At 37.4% G+C, this 14,508-nt stretch overlaps 1 protein-coding gene across 1 annotated transcript; it reads left to right on the top strand.

The window, feature by feature from the left end:
• Positions 1 to 258: 258 nt before the first annotated feature.
• Positions 259 to 12,739, top strand: tulp1b (TUB like protein 1b). Its single transcript, XM_087841350.1, has 13 exons — positions 259 to 385; positions 2,999 to 3,131; positions 3,221 to 3,325; positions 3,477 to 3,605; positions 7,314 to 7,433; positions 7,563 to 7,697; positions 7,771 to 7,853; positions 7,966 to 8,130; positions 8,304 to 8,416; positions 8,519 to 8,627; positions 8,721 to 8,819; positions 10,472 to 10,643; positions 11,742 to 12,739. The coding sequence occupies exons 1-13, from the start codon at positions 371 to 373 to the stop codon at positions 11,873 to 11,875; spliced, it is 1,512 nt and encodes a 503-aa protein (XP_087697476.1). The 5' UTR covers positions 259 to 370; the 3' UTR covers positions 11,876 to 12,739.
• Positions 12,740 to 14,508: the final 1,769 nt, after the last annotated feature.

Here is a 14,508-nt window from a genome sequence, read left to right as displayed (position 1 = left end):
AGCCAAGATACTGCTGACTGTAGGTGTGACACACAGTACATTGGGGGGTACCTTGCCCTGAAGTTGTTATGAAGATGCCACTGGCATGAAAACCTCGAAAAGAAAATTTTCATGTAGTTTTCTGAATGGTTGAAACACGTGACAAACAACTCTTCTCCCTCCTCCCGAGCCTTTCTTGGTTTCTCCCGTTGACGTGTTCCTGCAGAGCAGATGGCTTTACACATAAATCCTATTAACAACTTTCTGCTGATGGAGATGCAGTGAGCACAGGGTTTTCTCTCTCTGTCATCATCTCCCCTGAGAGGTCTGCTTTTTTATTTTCTAAGCCATAAAAAGAAGCGGTGGGAGAGCTAAATTTGGAGGCCACGTCATGTCTGCAGAGAAGGTAAAAGGTTGAACTTAGGTTTTTGTAGATTTTCTTTAAAAAAAATATTTTAAATAAGATTACTTTTCTCTGGACTTTAAGCTCCTCGGGGATAAAATGTGCCAATATTTGGGAAGTGGACTACACAAGTTACTTTTATAAGAGTAACTTAACACTTCACATGACGTTATTTATCGATATACTGCAAAGTTTAAAGTTGTACAGGTGAATTTCTCATATTTCTGTTTGTTGTGGAGAGGACACATATTTGGAAGCATGCTTCAGGGATTAAAATCAGTCAGTAATCCAGACATTCAAGCAAACTGGAATGCTGCTATGGTGCATGTCTGAACCAAATGCAACTGCAAAAGCATTTTCTTAATTCTTACTTTACTTTAACTTTTATTTCTATATTTATTTATTTATGTATTGTCCTGGATTTTGTGGCAAATCTTGCACCATCAGTAAAATTTGTTTAATTTGACTCAGTAACATTATATTTGAGAACAATACAGTTGCATATTGTGTAGTTGTACAACTGACCAAAATTAATTACACTTGTGACTGTTGTTGGTGAAGTCTAAACTTACAAAATGAGCATCAATAATCATAAGTGCTATACGAATAGACAAATATAATAAACAAATGTGGTAATGTGGCTAAAGCGTCCAGTGACATTTGATAACTTAAATGCAACAATTCATCACAATACAGCAAATGTCAAATCTGCTGCCATAACTCTGAGATGCGGATTTCCTGTGGACACAAATAGGCCTGCATTTAATAGGATTACTTTTCCCATCTCCGGTGCTAGCGATCACACTGACCTCGTTGTCTGTGACTTTAGATGTTGACATATTGTTTTTGTCACTTAGCACAAAAGTTTAGTCCTAAGACTCAATAAATGTATGAGATGTTTGGTAAAATAAAATCCTTTTAATTTAATATCACTGATGTAGGCTGTGTGTATTTTACTGAAAAAATATCAAAGCTAATCTCATTGTTTAGATGATTTTTTTTTTTAAATAAATAGATTTTTCAGAAAGGACTATTTATGGCTTTGGACATATCTTCAGTTGAATGGGATTCATGTTTTCAAAATGTTAATACTATGTATAAAGAAACAGGCAGTAGATTTATTCAACTTAAGATAATCCATAGGTGGCATTGAACACCGCAACAATTGTATAAATGGAACCTGGCCTCTACGGACGAATGTTGGAGATGTGATGGTCAAAATGCTTCGATTTTACATATCTTATGGAGCTGTTTGGCACTTCGGGATTGGTGGGAAAATATAATGGAGGTAATTTTCAGTGTTTTAAAAAAGAGATTTGGTATCTCACCAAAACTGTCCATACTTGGTATAACCACAGAACTTTCTGATGGAGATTTTTCCAGTTATACAAAAAGATGTATTATTTTTGCTCTTACTACGGCCAAACGGGTCCTGCTAAGACATTGGCGGAAAGAGAACCCCCCTCCCTATGAAGAGTGGCTAAAGACAATGGCTAAGTTGGCGTCTTACGAAAAAGTGACTTATGGTTTATTAGACAAATTGCATCAATATGATTGTATTTGGTCCCCCTTTACAAGCTGGCTTTCTGTAACTTGAAGAACAGAGGAGTAATGACAGAGTGGTGGTGTGGGGATTGGTGTGTGAAGAAAGAATAGGATAACTTCCCTTTGTTTTGGTTTTTGTTTTGGTTTTTTTGTTGTTGTTGTGTTTTGGGGGTTTTTTTTTGGGGGGGGGGGGGTTGTTGTTGTTTTGTTTTGTTTGTTTGTTTGTTTTTTAAACTATTTATTTATGTAAAAAAAAGAAAGGACTATTTACAGGGAGAAGAGCCCCCTTTTGACTTGGCTTAAACTTGTATACACTTTAGGAAGAGGTTTGTGTTATAGACGATAAAGAAGGAAAAGCAAAAAAAGAAAAGTTATAAATAACTGCATTTAAGATGCACAAAACAAATGTACTTTATATTTCAGAATCAGAATTGAGTATAAAATACTTTCTCGTAATTTACGATCCCATTTTAGCTGTCACGTTTTCATCAGGGAATCGTAGCAGGCATGACTTCATCACAACGCAGTGCAGTGGGTGTTTTCTCCAGGGCTTGAAGGCCTTGGCAGGTTACTTAAAATTGTTGCAAAACCTGTTTGTTTCTCCTTTTCTTGTGTTTCTTATGAAACGGTCTCATCAAGAATAGAAACAGATTGTTCAGTTCTAGAGGAGACAGACTTACATGCATCACATCATTATTACCTCATGCCCTGTTTCTCCATTAACTTCCTTTAAACAGTTTTTATGCTGATTTACAAATCCAACGCTAAACTTATCAGGCAGATTTGACAGGAGCTACCAGTGCAAAATAAACAACTTTCACTTCATTTGAATCATTTAGAATAGAAAAAAATAATGATGCCACTTCTGTTCATCTTTTTATTGTCTTTCTTCCCACTGTTTTCCTCACATCTGAATTTGTGATGGTGAGTTGTTACATATAACAGTCTCGCTAGTTTGACTAAATCTTTCACTGCATTTTATGTCTTACCATTTTAATTTAGCTCAGTTGTAGTAAGGGCTCTATGAGTATTGCCAATAATCTTTTTTGTGTGCTTAAAGAAAATCTATAGAAACCAAAAAAGAAGAAAGAAGAGGCCAATGGTACAACAGAAGCCAAGCTGAATGGAATTGAGACCAAGCCCAAAAAAGCTAAGACAAAGAAGAATGAAGATGTAGCCAAAGAGGACAGTTCTGCCATTCAGAGTGAGGAGATAAAAACAACTTTTACTATATCATCTCTATTGTAGTCTAACGAAAGCAGTTACATATCTTTTTCCTTATCAACATTATAGATGGGAAGAAAGTGAAGAAAAAGAAGCTAGAAAAAGACAAAGAGGAACCAGAAAAGGAAAAACAGACTAAAAAGAAAGCAAAAAGTGCTCCAAAAAAGAAAAAAGGTAAGTCAACAATGACTGTAATATTGAGTTTTCACTGGGCTGTGTTAAAGCTGGGGTGTGTTTCCTATACAATGACACTTTAAGTAACTCCCACAAAAATACGCCATGTAATTTCAATGTAGATTGAGTGCACTGATTTCTATTACTATAGATTCAGACTCAGATGATGACGATGAAGAGGACGGTGAAGATACTCCGAAAAAGAAAACTAAGAAAAAAGCAACCAAGGATAGTTCTCCATCTGCAAGCTCCACCCGAGAGAAGAAAACTAAAACTAAAGGTATGACGATGAGGAGAAGAAAGCTGTTGTCTAAAGGGCGTTAATGGCGTGCTCTAAACACAAGTTATATGACCAGATTGTAATTAAGAGGATTAGATGATGTTATTGTGTAATGGCGTGTGAGCCATTTAGTGGAAACACTTACTTACTTGGCTGTGTTGTCACATAATAATGAACTAAGTGGTTTTCCTCTAAGTAATTAACTGTGGAAAATGTAATTAATTATTGCAGCATGATGTTACACACCAGCATGTTTTTGAAGTAAGTGAATAAAACATTCTGAATAAATAAACAGAATAATTCGGAAAACTGAATCAGTGAAATAATCCAAACAGAACTGAATTTTTGATGTGAAGCCATGTTTTCTAAGAGATATTTTCTTTATTCCATCCCATCATCACTTTCAGGTGTTGCTAGAATGTGGATATTTTTAGTCCTGCTAACAGCATGGCTTTAGCAGTGTGAGTCATTCAGTAGGTCTGTCCACAACTTTTATCCAGATTGAACAAACTACTTAATCTACTGTGGATTCCCAGATAATGTGTCCAAGTGAACCTTAAGTTTGACATTTTTGTGGTTTTATGTTGTGGCATCACCATATAAAATTTCACTTGTTGCAATAGTATTGAGTGCATGAACAGAAGGCAGCTTGACATGTTTTCAGTTCATTGCGATGTTTTAGCTCTTCAAGACGCTTCAGTTCTCAAAAAACTCCCAGGTATTTAACCCCCAGCAATAGCTGTGCTCTTGGAGGTGATCCTAATGGTGACTGACCCACTGTTAATCATGTGAGTCATCATGATGTGAGCCAAGATGGGAAAAAATGTGTGGGTCATTGCCATCATCTGGGTCAAGGTGTGAAACCTTGCACCACATTGTCTCACCTCATCATCATGAGAGCTTTTGTGGTTTCTTGAGGCAAGGTGTAAGTGGGGCTTGAAACATCTGGGAGGGGATCACAAGATTACGTTGGAGCTGATAGTTGGTGTTGTATGGTAGAATGTGAGGTTTTTGTTCTTGTAGGTAGAGCAGGGCGATATGACCAAAAATATTTATCTCGATATACATTTGAAAATTTGCAATAACGATATAACTGACGATATAATTGACACTAGACAAAATACTTTACAACTCCACAACTTTATTAGTGCAAAAGTGTATTTTTTATTATTAGTGTATTTTCACTTAAACAAGCAGCTGTTTTTTTATGTGCATTAAAATTATATAAAAATGTAACAGTGCAAATGCAAATTCCTCGCTGACAGTTTAACCAAAAGGCATTTCCAGTGGAAACTGGCCGACATATCCTGAGCACAACCATGTATAATATCCACAAAACTTAAAAAGGGGTTATACACACACAATACGGTAATATTATGTTGAAGCACAGTACGTATCACTCCGCGAGGCTCCTGCCTACGATAGCCGTAATGCTCCGACAATCCATCAAGCGGTGCGGGTTTGTAGCTTAGCAAAGTCGTACTAAAATATTTGACAGATTTTTGAGCGCCGTGTACGACATAAAATCGTTTCGAGGTCAGTAAACACAACCACAATTCATACATAAGGCACACGGGATTATAAGGGGCACTGTCAATGTCAAAAAACACAGTAATAACGACGGCCTGCTAGCATGCTCTACCAAAAATAGTGCTTTGTTGTGTATCTGACGGTCGAAAGCTAAACCAGTTCCACACCACTGAAGCTGCAGCATTTTTACAAACCACTTCTGGTTCATCCGTTTCATTCAACGATCCACTTTCGCCCTTCTCATGCTCCGTCGCCGCCGGCACGCTTTTTCCGCCATGTGCATATGAAAACAAAGGCACCGCGCATGCGCGTTTTACCCAAATTCTATCGCAATATTTCATTTTCTTGTCGTTGCCGAACACTATACCGGTATTACCGTGAACGATATGAAATGGCCCAGCCCTACTTGTAGGCTTCCTCAGTTATTTTAGAACTGAAGAAGCCTCTTACAGAAGGTGAGAGGAAAAACATACAATCTGAAAAGATGTCCAGTCATTCAAGATTACCATGACCTGGTTGACTGAGAATATACATAGACATACTCTATATGTTTCAATACTAAATCTTTAGCTATTCATTGTAGTGCTTTATAAAATGTCTGGACTTTTGACATGATTTCTCCTAACTATACTTAAATATACTCTACCTGTACTTTGTCTTTTTTGCTGTTAATAAATGTGAACGTGCTAAACTAAGATGGTAAACATGATACAGAATGAAACCCCTGAGCATGTTGACACTGTGAACATGTTAAGGTGTAATCATGAATACTTTACTCAGGGCGCTTATAACCTTCTCCCACCAGTCTTTGCTTCTGTTCCCTTCATTTATTTGCTCAGTGAATCTGAGCATAAGATATTTGGAAATGATGTTGCTATAATTATTCCCAAAGCGCTCTAACTCACCTGTTTGTCAAGAATTTTGCAGTGAGCTGGTTTTAGCAGGACTCATTCTTTGATTGCAGAAATGAACTATTGGCTCAAATCTCTGCATGAGATACAGTATTTATAATAGAAGATTGGCCACACAATTACTTATGTGATCAATCTCAAAATGCTCTCCAAAGCATTTTGTCACCTTTCACCTCATTGTGTTTTTTCTGCTTGCAGCTTTAATAGTTTTGTTCTGGTTGTCCTGTTGTCAGCTTTCCTTGACAGCTCTAAAACTCACTGTGCACTCTTGCTCAGTCACAAACAACAGGAATAGTGAAAATAGTGGAGATTTAAAAAGAAAAAAAAACAAACAGCCAGATATTATCCTCAAGATACAGTAGACAGTTAAAAGAGAGTAAATATTAGGTAACTGTAAACTTAACTCTTAAGTGAATGCTAATGTTACTCTGTAATTTACTTGGCAGGGAGTTAGAAAGGTTTTTACCAGTGTAGCAGTGCATACCTTAGCGGATGTTTAACTATGTATTTTTAATCCCCAAAGTTCAACACTGCCAAAAACATTCAGGGAGGACTAACAACTTTTAGCAGTCTAAACGGGAGTAAGTCTAAACGGGAGGGCATGTTGGGACAAATTCGTCATTGTGGAAAACGTTTTAAGAGGAAGCACTGAGAGTGTTACGAGTGTAATCGAGGTTCTGAGAAATTTGCTCCACAGATTTGCGCAAGGAATTTGTTCAAATCCTTCACTTCACTTTGATGTCCTCCCAGTTATACACTCCTTGTTTTAGCAGCTTGGATCCTATGAAGGTAAACAAACTGAGGGCTAAAATATGTCGTCTGCATCCCAGTTTGCTTCATCAGCTTTTCCTTAACTCTGAAAATTAATAAAAGGTACTACTATAATGGAAGCTTAACATCTAAATTCGGGTGGATCCAAGCTGAGCCCTAGTCACTCTCACATTCGCATGCTGTCCGAATCTGGCAACACAGCTGGAAGAAGCAACGAGAGCAGATTTTAAACTGAATCCACACGGAGTCAAGATGGCATGCTCCAAGTTAGTTCTGTTGCTACACATCTGTCTCACACATAAATCTTTGTTGACTTAACTGATAACAGTTTGCATTTTTTGGAACTCACACCATAGTGCTCACTAAGATTACTCTCTACACTCTGCAAGGGAATTTACATTTTGTTACATTTCTCAGTGTGTGCTTCCAATTCTTCAGGTTATCACATTTAAGAATAGACAACATTTTTATTAAACTATATACTTTTTTTCCTTAGATGACAAAGATTCTGATGGAAAAGAAAAAAAATCCAAGTCAAAGGAAAAAGACAAGAAGAAGGAACCAGCTTCAATGTTCCAGATAAATGAAGACAAAAACTCAAAAAGCAAAAAGAAAGGTGATTGCATTTTTTTAAACTGACGAACTGTAAAACTCTGTCTTTGTTTACTTTACCAAATGCTTTGCCGCATAGCATCCATGTTAAAATGACAAAAATTGAAACACTTTACACTTGTTTACTGAACAGCGGCCAAATCGGAAAGTGACGACAGTGAAGAAGAAACAAAGTCAACCAGATCAAAGAAAAAATCCAACTCCGGCTCTGCATCGATGTTTCAAACATCAGCAGATAAGGACAAAGACAAGAAGACAAAGAAAAAAGGCAAGTTTATTACTAAAGCTTTCCTCTGTTGTATTCACAGACAAGCGTGTAACAGCTCTGTTGTTTTTGTCAGCAAAGGCAGACGAAAGCGATGATTCTGAATCAGAAAAAGAAGAAAAAACAAAGAAGAAGAAGGGCAAAGGGAAGAAGAAAAAAGTATCTGACTTCAAACAAATCAACCACAACATTTTATTCAGTCATATTACACTTTAACTTTCATCAGAGTGGACCATGTTTTGAAATGTTCTTAACCATTCTTCTTTATCAGGAGCGCTCTCCCTCACCTGAAATTGAATTTGACAACTTGGAGAAGTTTGTGATGGAGCCAGCTCCGCAGGGTGTGACTGTGAAATGCAGAGTGACTCGGGATCAGAGAGGGATGGATAAGAGCCTCTACCCTTTGTATTACCTTCATCTAGACAATGAAAAAAAGGTCAGTATCATGTTTTAAAAAGTTGCAAAATGCAGACCAAAATTGTAAACACAGTACAACTGCACATTCAGTAGTTCTCCTTTCATTTATTAATTTTAATTACTGCTATCATGGACAGTTGTCATTTGTCTGTGTCCTGTCCCCCCCTCCCTTTTTTCTTTCTTTCTTTGTAGACGTTTCTACTGGCTGGACGGAAGAGAAAGAAAAGTACAACTTCAAATTACCTCATCTCCATCGATGCCACAGATTTATCAAGAGGAGGCGAGAATTTTGTGGGAAAGCTGAGGTAAAAGGATTTTTGTTTAAATTGCAAAGCAGGTAAACAAATTGTCACATATAAAGTATTAATTAGGTGCATTTAACTGAATGTGTTTTATACATTGCCTAGGTCAAATTTAATGGGGACTAAGTTCACTGTGTTTGACAACGCTGTGAATCCAGAAAAAGCTCTTCCAGACATGTCTAATGCTCGGCAAGAGTTAGCAGGCATCATCTACGTAAGTCATTTTACTGCAGAACATTGAACTACAGTGCATTATATGAATAATAAGAACTGTATTTGATTTTGTTTTGGTTATTTCTGACAACAGGAAACCAATGTCTTAGGAATAAAAGGACCCAGAAGGATGACTGTCATCATTCCAGGAATGAGCAAAGACAATGAGCGAGTACCCCTCCGACCAAGAAATGTAAATTCATTGTAAATACAATCATATAAAACACCAGGTCAATGAGGGCAAAAGATAAAGGCCTATATGAAAATTCAATATGAATTGACTAGTCATAGTTTTTGTTTTGTTTTTGAATGTCACACAATCTTAAGTCACACAGTCCTGGAGAGTAAGTGGAGGCCTGAGGAATGGAGAAGTGTACTGGTAGTGATCTTTAAGAGTTATGGTGATGTACAAAGCTGCAGTAACTACAGAAGGAATAAAGCTGATGAACCATACCACGAGGATATGGGAAAGAGTTGTTCAAGCTAGATTAAGTAGGGAGTTGATAATAACTGAGCAGCAAATATGGTTTTATATTATGAAAGAGCACAACAGATGCAATATTTGCTTCGAGAGTGTTGATCGAGAAGTGAAGTCCAGGAGTTTTACTGCGTTTTTGTTGATCTAGATATGATAAGGTGCCAAGAGAATAGTGGTGCAACGGATCACGGTTGATCCGTAATCCGAACCGATCACACTCCATGGTTCGGGACGCACGTGATCCGAAGATTCAAAAAAAGAAGGAAAAAGTCTGTCAAGTGATAGTTACGGCCAGCGCTAGTGGTCCAAGTGGAGGAGTAGAGGAGTTTGCGGCATTTAAGCAGTCCTTTGCTCCCCAATCCGACCGGGCTAAAGCTATTACAAAAGCTACTGGGGTGTTTAGCTGCAGACGTGAGGCCGTATTCCCTTGTGCAAAACAAGGGGTTTAAACTATGATGAACATGCTTGAGCCACGCTATGATATTTCGTTGCGCATCCACTTCAGTGACAAGATTGTACCCAGGCATGTATGAGCAGGAAAAGTTATGGCTGAACAGTCCCAGGCATCTTCTGTTGCCCAACTACAAATGGGTGGACCTCCAGGTCAACGGAAAGCTACGTGACTGTGACCGCTCATTATGTCACAGCGGAGTGGTAGATACAAAGCCCTGTACTGCCCTATACTGCACCTTAATTTGTTTTTATATAATTCCGTGGAATGAGTCTTGAGTTGAATGTTTTTAATAGGCAAAAAATACTTAAATAAGTTAATAAGTAAATGTTAAAATTTTGTCTTTTTTTCTTTTTTTGCTGATCCAAAAATTGATCCGATCTGTGACTTAAAACCGGGATCCGATCCGAACCGTGAGATTTTGGATCCGTTGCACCACTACAAGAGAAGAACTGTGACATTGCATGAGGAAGGCAGAAGTGGTAGAGAATTATGTGAGGGTAGTGCAGATGGATTCAAGGTGTCTGTGGACTATGATATTTACAGAGGGCATTGTGATTTGTAGTGAGGGAGCAGATAGAAGAGAGTTTGGAGAGGTGGAGGTGTGCTGCAGAGAGAAGAGGAATGAGACAGAGAGAGCTTACTACGTGTTCTAACTCTGCACTCTTGTGCAGTCAAGCGTAACACCCAACAACTAAGATTAGTTTTGTTTCTAAAGAATGCAGATAAATAACTGTAATTTGTCATCTTAATCATTAGAATAATAATGTGCTGCTTTCAAGCAAAAACAAGAAATTTGAATATTCACAAATGACTTGTTAAGTCTTGTCTATAGCATTAAGAGCAACACAAGGCCAGTGGGAATGAACTATTTGATGTTGATGTTTACCACTTGTGTTTTGTTAATTCTTTGCAGGAATGTGATGGCTTGCTGATAAGATTCCAAAACAGAAGGATGGAAAATCTGATCGAGCTTCACAACAAGACGCCTGTGTGGAACGAAGAGACGGCATCTCATGTGCTCAACTTCAACGGCAGGGTCACCCAAGCCTCCATCAAGAACTTCCAGATAGTCCACAACAAAGATCGTGAGTGGCTTTAGCTTGTCCACAACTACTATATGTTAAATAGTTGGGCAAAGAAATGAAAAGCAGTTTACTGGCAATGCATAAAACAACACAAAGATCTACACAACCTAAATGAGTATCTGGGTATTACTGCTGACAATGTCCATCTCCCAATAACCACAGTATATCCTGCAACCAGCAGAATAATGTGCCATGCCATAAACTTCAAATCATCTGAGAAATTATTCCCTGAAGAATACAGTGAGTTCAGTGTACTGAAATTGCCTGCACAGTCCCCAGATCTCAATCCACCAGAGCACCTTCGGGATGTGGTGGAACATGAGATTTGCATCATGGATGTGCAGCCGGCTGCATTATGTTATGTCAATATGAAATAAAATCTCTCAAATAAAATCGTAGTTAACCTAACCCCATGCATGTGTTTGGACTGTGGGAAGGTGCTGGAGGAACTAGATTGAACCCATGCACGCACTGCAAGAACATGTTAAGGTGTGCACTGGGGGCAATATTGTTAACCACTGCATTGCTGTGCTGCCCCACAAGGAATTGGGCAGTTTTTAAGCCAACAGCAGGCCTAACCTGGTACTAGCAAACTGTACCTAATAAAGTGGCCAGTTAAATTATGTCTCATAGAGACAGACATTGGTCAGTGATTATTTTACTTCTGCCTGTACAACCCTTAGATACAATTTTTAAAAAAATGATTTCTTCTGAAATTTAGAACTGCAGTTTTTCATATTTGAAATTTCTTATTTATTATGCCAAATGTTTTGTTTGTTTGTTTGTTTGTTTGTTTGTTTGTTTGTTTGTTTGTTTGTTTGTTTGTTTGTTTGTTTTAAAATCCCAAGTCAATTTTGAAGTTTATATGCTGAACTTGCTTTACAGTCTTTAGACTGACCAAGCAGTTTATGCAGAATAAACGTATATGGGAATTCAGCTTGAATATTTTATATATTTTATTACTTCTAAGTACGTACATTGCCATGATCCATCTTATTAACTCCCTGCCTGCCTACTTACGTACCTACCTACCAAACCACCTACCTATTTATTTATTAAGATAATTACTCCATTAATGAATTCTTTTGCTTTTTCCAGTGGACTACATTGTGATGCAGTTTGGACGAATAGCTGATGACATTTTCACACTGGATTACAACTACCCGCTGTGCGCTGTGCAGGCCTTTGCCATCGCACTTTCCAGCTTTGATGGCAAAATTGCTTGTGAATAACACACAAGTCTTCAGTTGTGGACTCACACTTAAACCAGCATACAACAAACCCACATTCACATCAGATCAACCAAGCGTCTTTGGAGTCGCCTACACTTCCTGTGATAGGTGTCGATAACAGCAACGGTTCCTCAAATGTGACAATACCTGCTGTTGTGCTGCTGTTATCCGTGTGAGTGCCCCCAGGTGTAAGAATCAAAATTGTTGTCATTTTATCGTCTGATCTTGCATGACATGGTGCAGAAGAATCCTCTGTTTTTCATTCTCAGTATTTCACTGCAATCATCTGAACTTCTGGGAACTACAGAAAGACACACCATTGGGAGTCCAGTGACTGGAGAGTTATGTTTCAGGGAGATAATTGTACACCTCATTTATGAAGGTGTTTGAAGACTATTAACATCATTAAAGGATGTTAAACCATGAATTTATCTTTTTGCTTTGTTGTGCTCTGACGTATTGTGTTGCTGTATAGCGCCAATTTTTTGTGTCAAATGTGACCGCAGGAACACCAAATTACAATAAAAATATTTCTCTTTAGGGCAAAATCAAAATACTTTGTGACAGTAATCATCTGCACAAAAGACACACTTTTATTTTAGGTTTATTCAATTTTATTTAGCGACTGTGAAACCGTTTTGTGTATCTGTATACATTAATATACACATAGGTGTGAAAATCTTTTTTCTAGGCATGTATGTTACGTTTCTCCAAATATATATGTTTCTAGATAACTGGCTCTAATGTGAACTCCTGTAGGTTTTTCTATGTTGTCTTTTTTAATTTCTTTATATTCATAAACATTGCCTTTGCTGCAGGCTTATGGGAATAATTCAAATGAATTAAATTTCCTTGTTAACTAAATCGCTATGAAGTCAGCTTGTATAAATGTATGTTTTTGTCATGTTTTTGTTGTTGTCATTTTTTATCTTTTCTTGTCGCCCTGATTCACAGTAATATAGTAAATTTAGAGTGCTACTGACTGTTTGAAGATGGTCAGTACCACTCAGTACCACCACAGAATGACAAGATGTGCAGGTTACCCCAATCCTTCTTCCAACCCTACAAATGGTGTTTTAATGGGTGTTTTTTTTTTAATCTGTTAGAACAGATATTTATAAAATATGTTTTATAGTTCTATCTTCTCATGCGAGAGAGCGCTTGGCAGATATTCAGTCACATTCCAGTTTCCAGTTTTACAAACACCCACGATTTTCTTCAGTTGCCTGCACGTTGAGAGGAGCTTCACTCAGCATGGAAAAACCTGTTTGAACCGAGTGCCTCCAGAGTAAGTGAGAGGTGTGTATTCTGCCTGAACCTGCTCAGGCAGTTGTCCAGACTCGCAAATTAAATGAAGCCTAAAACTGGCAGCTCCTCTGGAGAGATGCTGTAAGGTGAGTTCTTCCTACCCCCATTGTTTTTTTTCTGTAATATGAGTAATAGTTAAACAACTGCCAACATTATTGTAGTCATGCTGATACATTTGTACTCTTAGACACAATGTGTGAAAATGACTGCACACTACTGTCTAATATGTGTGTGGTGTATAAACGTTCATAATCTAAAAATGTTGCAACCATGTTATTGACCAACAGAAGGAGCTGTTGCTGGATGGAAAGGTGTGAGTGTAAGCTTATAAGATTTACAGTGATACACACATGGTTACTAGTTAAACCCTCTTTCCAGTAAATAAGCGATAATACGAGGGAGATTAATATTCATAGTTTCTATGGGAATTTAGTGTAATCTGAGCATTTACAGCGTATATTTGTATAATTGCATGACAAATGTATTATTATTTGTATAGTTAGACTAAAATGTGAAAGTAAAACTACAACAAAGACTGTTACAGATTACACTCACTAATTGGCTATATACTCGAGGTAATTGTACAATAAATGCCAAGAAAATACTATATAATATAATATTAATATAACATAAAATATTCCATTACTAGTAAAGGTCCAGCTTTCATGTTTGTGTCTCTGTCAATAACATTTAAGCAGTAGTAATGCTCCTTCTGATTCTCATTCTCATTAATGGGAAATACCCCACTTGTATTGAAACTGTCTTTTATTTTGTAAGTAAACTCTAGAAGCTATCTACACCCTTAACATCTGGACTTAACCCTTTAATTTACCTCAAGGTTGAACATTTTTCTAATGAAATGGTTTTACTTACTTATTTTACAGGATAATTCAGACTCAAAATTGACTTATTGCCTCATTTAGACTTTAAATTGGAGTTTTAAATGACTTTCTGTGGGTTATGCAGGTTTGACTGCATTAATGTCAACATCTGTTAGGGGAAAATTAAACCACAGAGTAAACCACTGAATGTGTGCTGTTTGTTCTGTGTGACATTGAGATGGCATCATTTTCTATTGAGTGTGTAGGGGACCTTAACATTTTCTTTTTCTCTGTCTTACTGTAAAATTAAGACTAAAATTAAGTTCCAAGGCAACGTGAAGGTGACTCCATCGTTTAGTAGTGAACATATTCGCCTTACATGCAAAAGATTCCTGCTTTTAGAATGAGAGAAGACATAAACCCAGCCTCAGGGGGTCACGAGCCCAGGTAATCATTTATGTGCCAGAAGTGGCATCCAATGTGAAATCTGTGCCAAATCAGATA

This window comes from Neolamprologus brichardi, chromosome 5, assembly GCF_056152115.1.
Source record: "Neolamprologus brichardi isolate AB-2024 chromosome 5, ASM5615211v1, whole genome shotgun sequence".
Lineage (NCBI taxonomy): Eukaryota > Metazoa > Chordata > Actinopteri > Cichliformes > Cichlidae > Neolamprologus > Neolamprologus brichardi.
This window is presented reverse-complemented; position numbering and strand designations above follow the sequence as displayed.

Bases quoted from the DNA above. Each gene is read 5' to 3' on its own strand.
- tulp1b (XM_087841350.1), top strand. The intron at 3,132-3,220 runs GTGAGGAGATAA...TCAACATTATAG, and splicing joins GGACAGTTCTGCCATTCAGA to ATGGGAAGAAAGTGAAGAAA. The intron at 8,628-8,720 runs GTAAGTCATTTT...TTCTGACAACAG, and splicing joins AGTTAGCAGGCATCATCTAC to GAAACCAATGTCTTAGGAAT.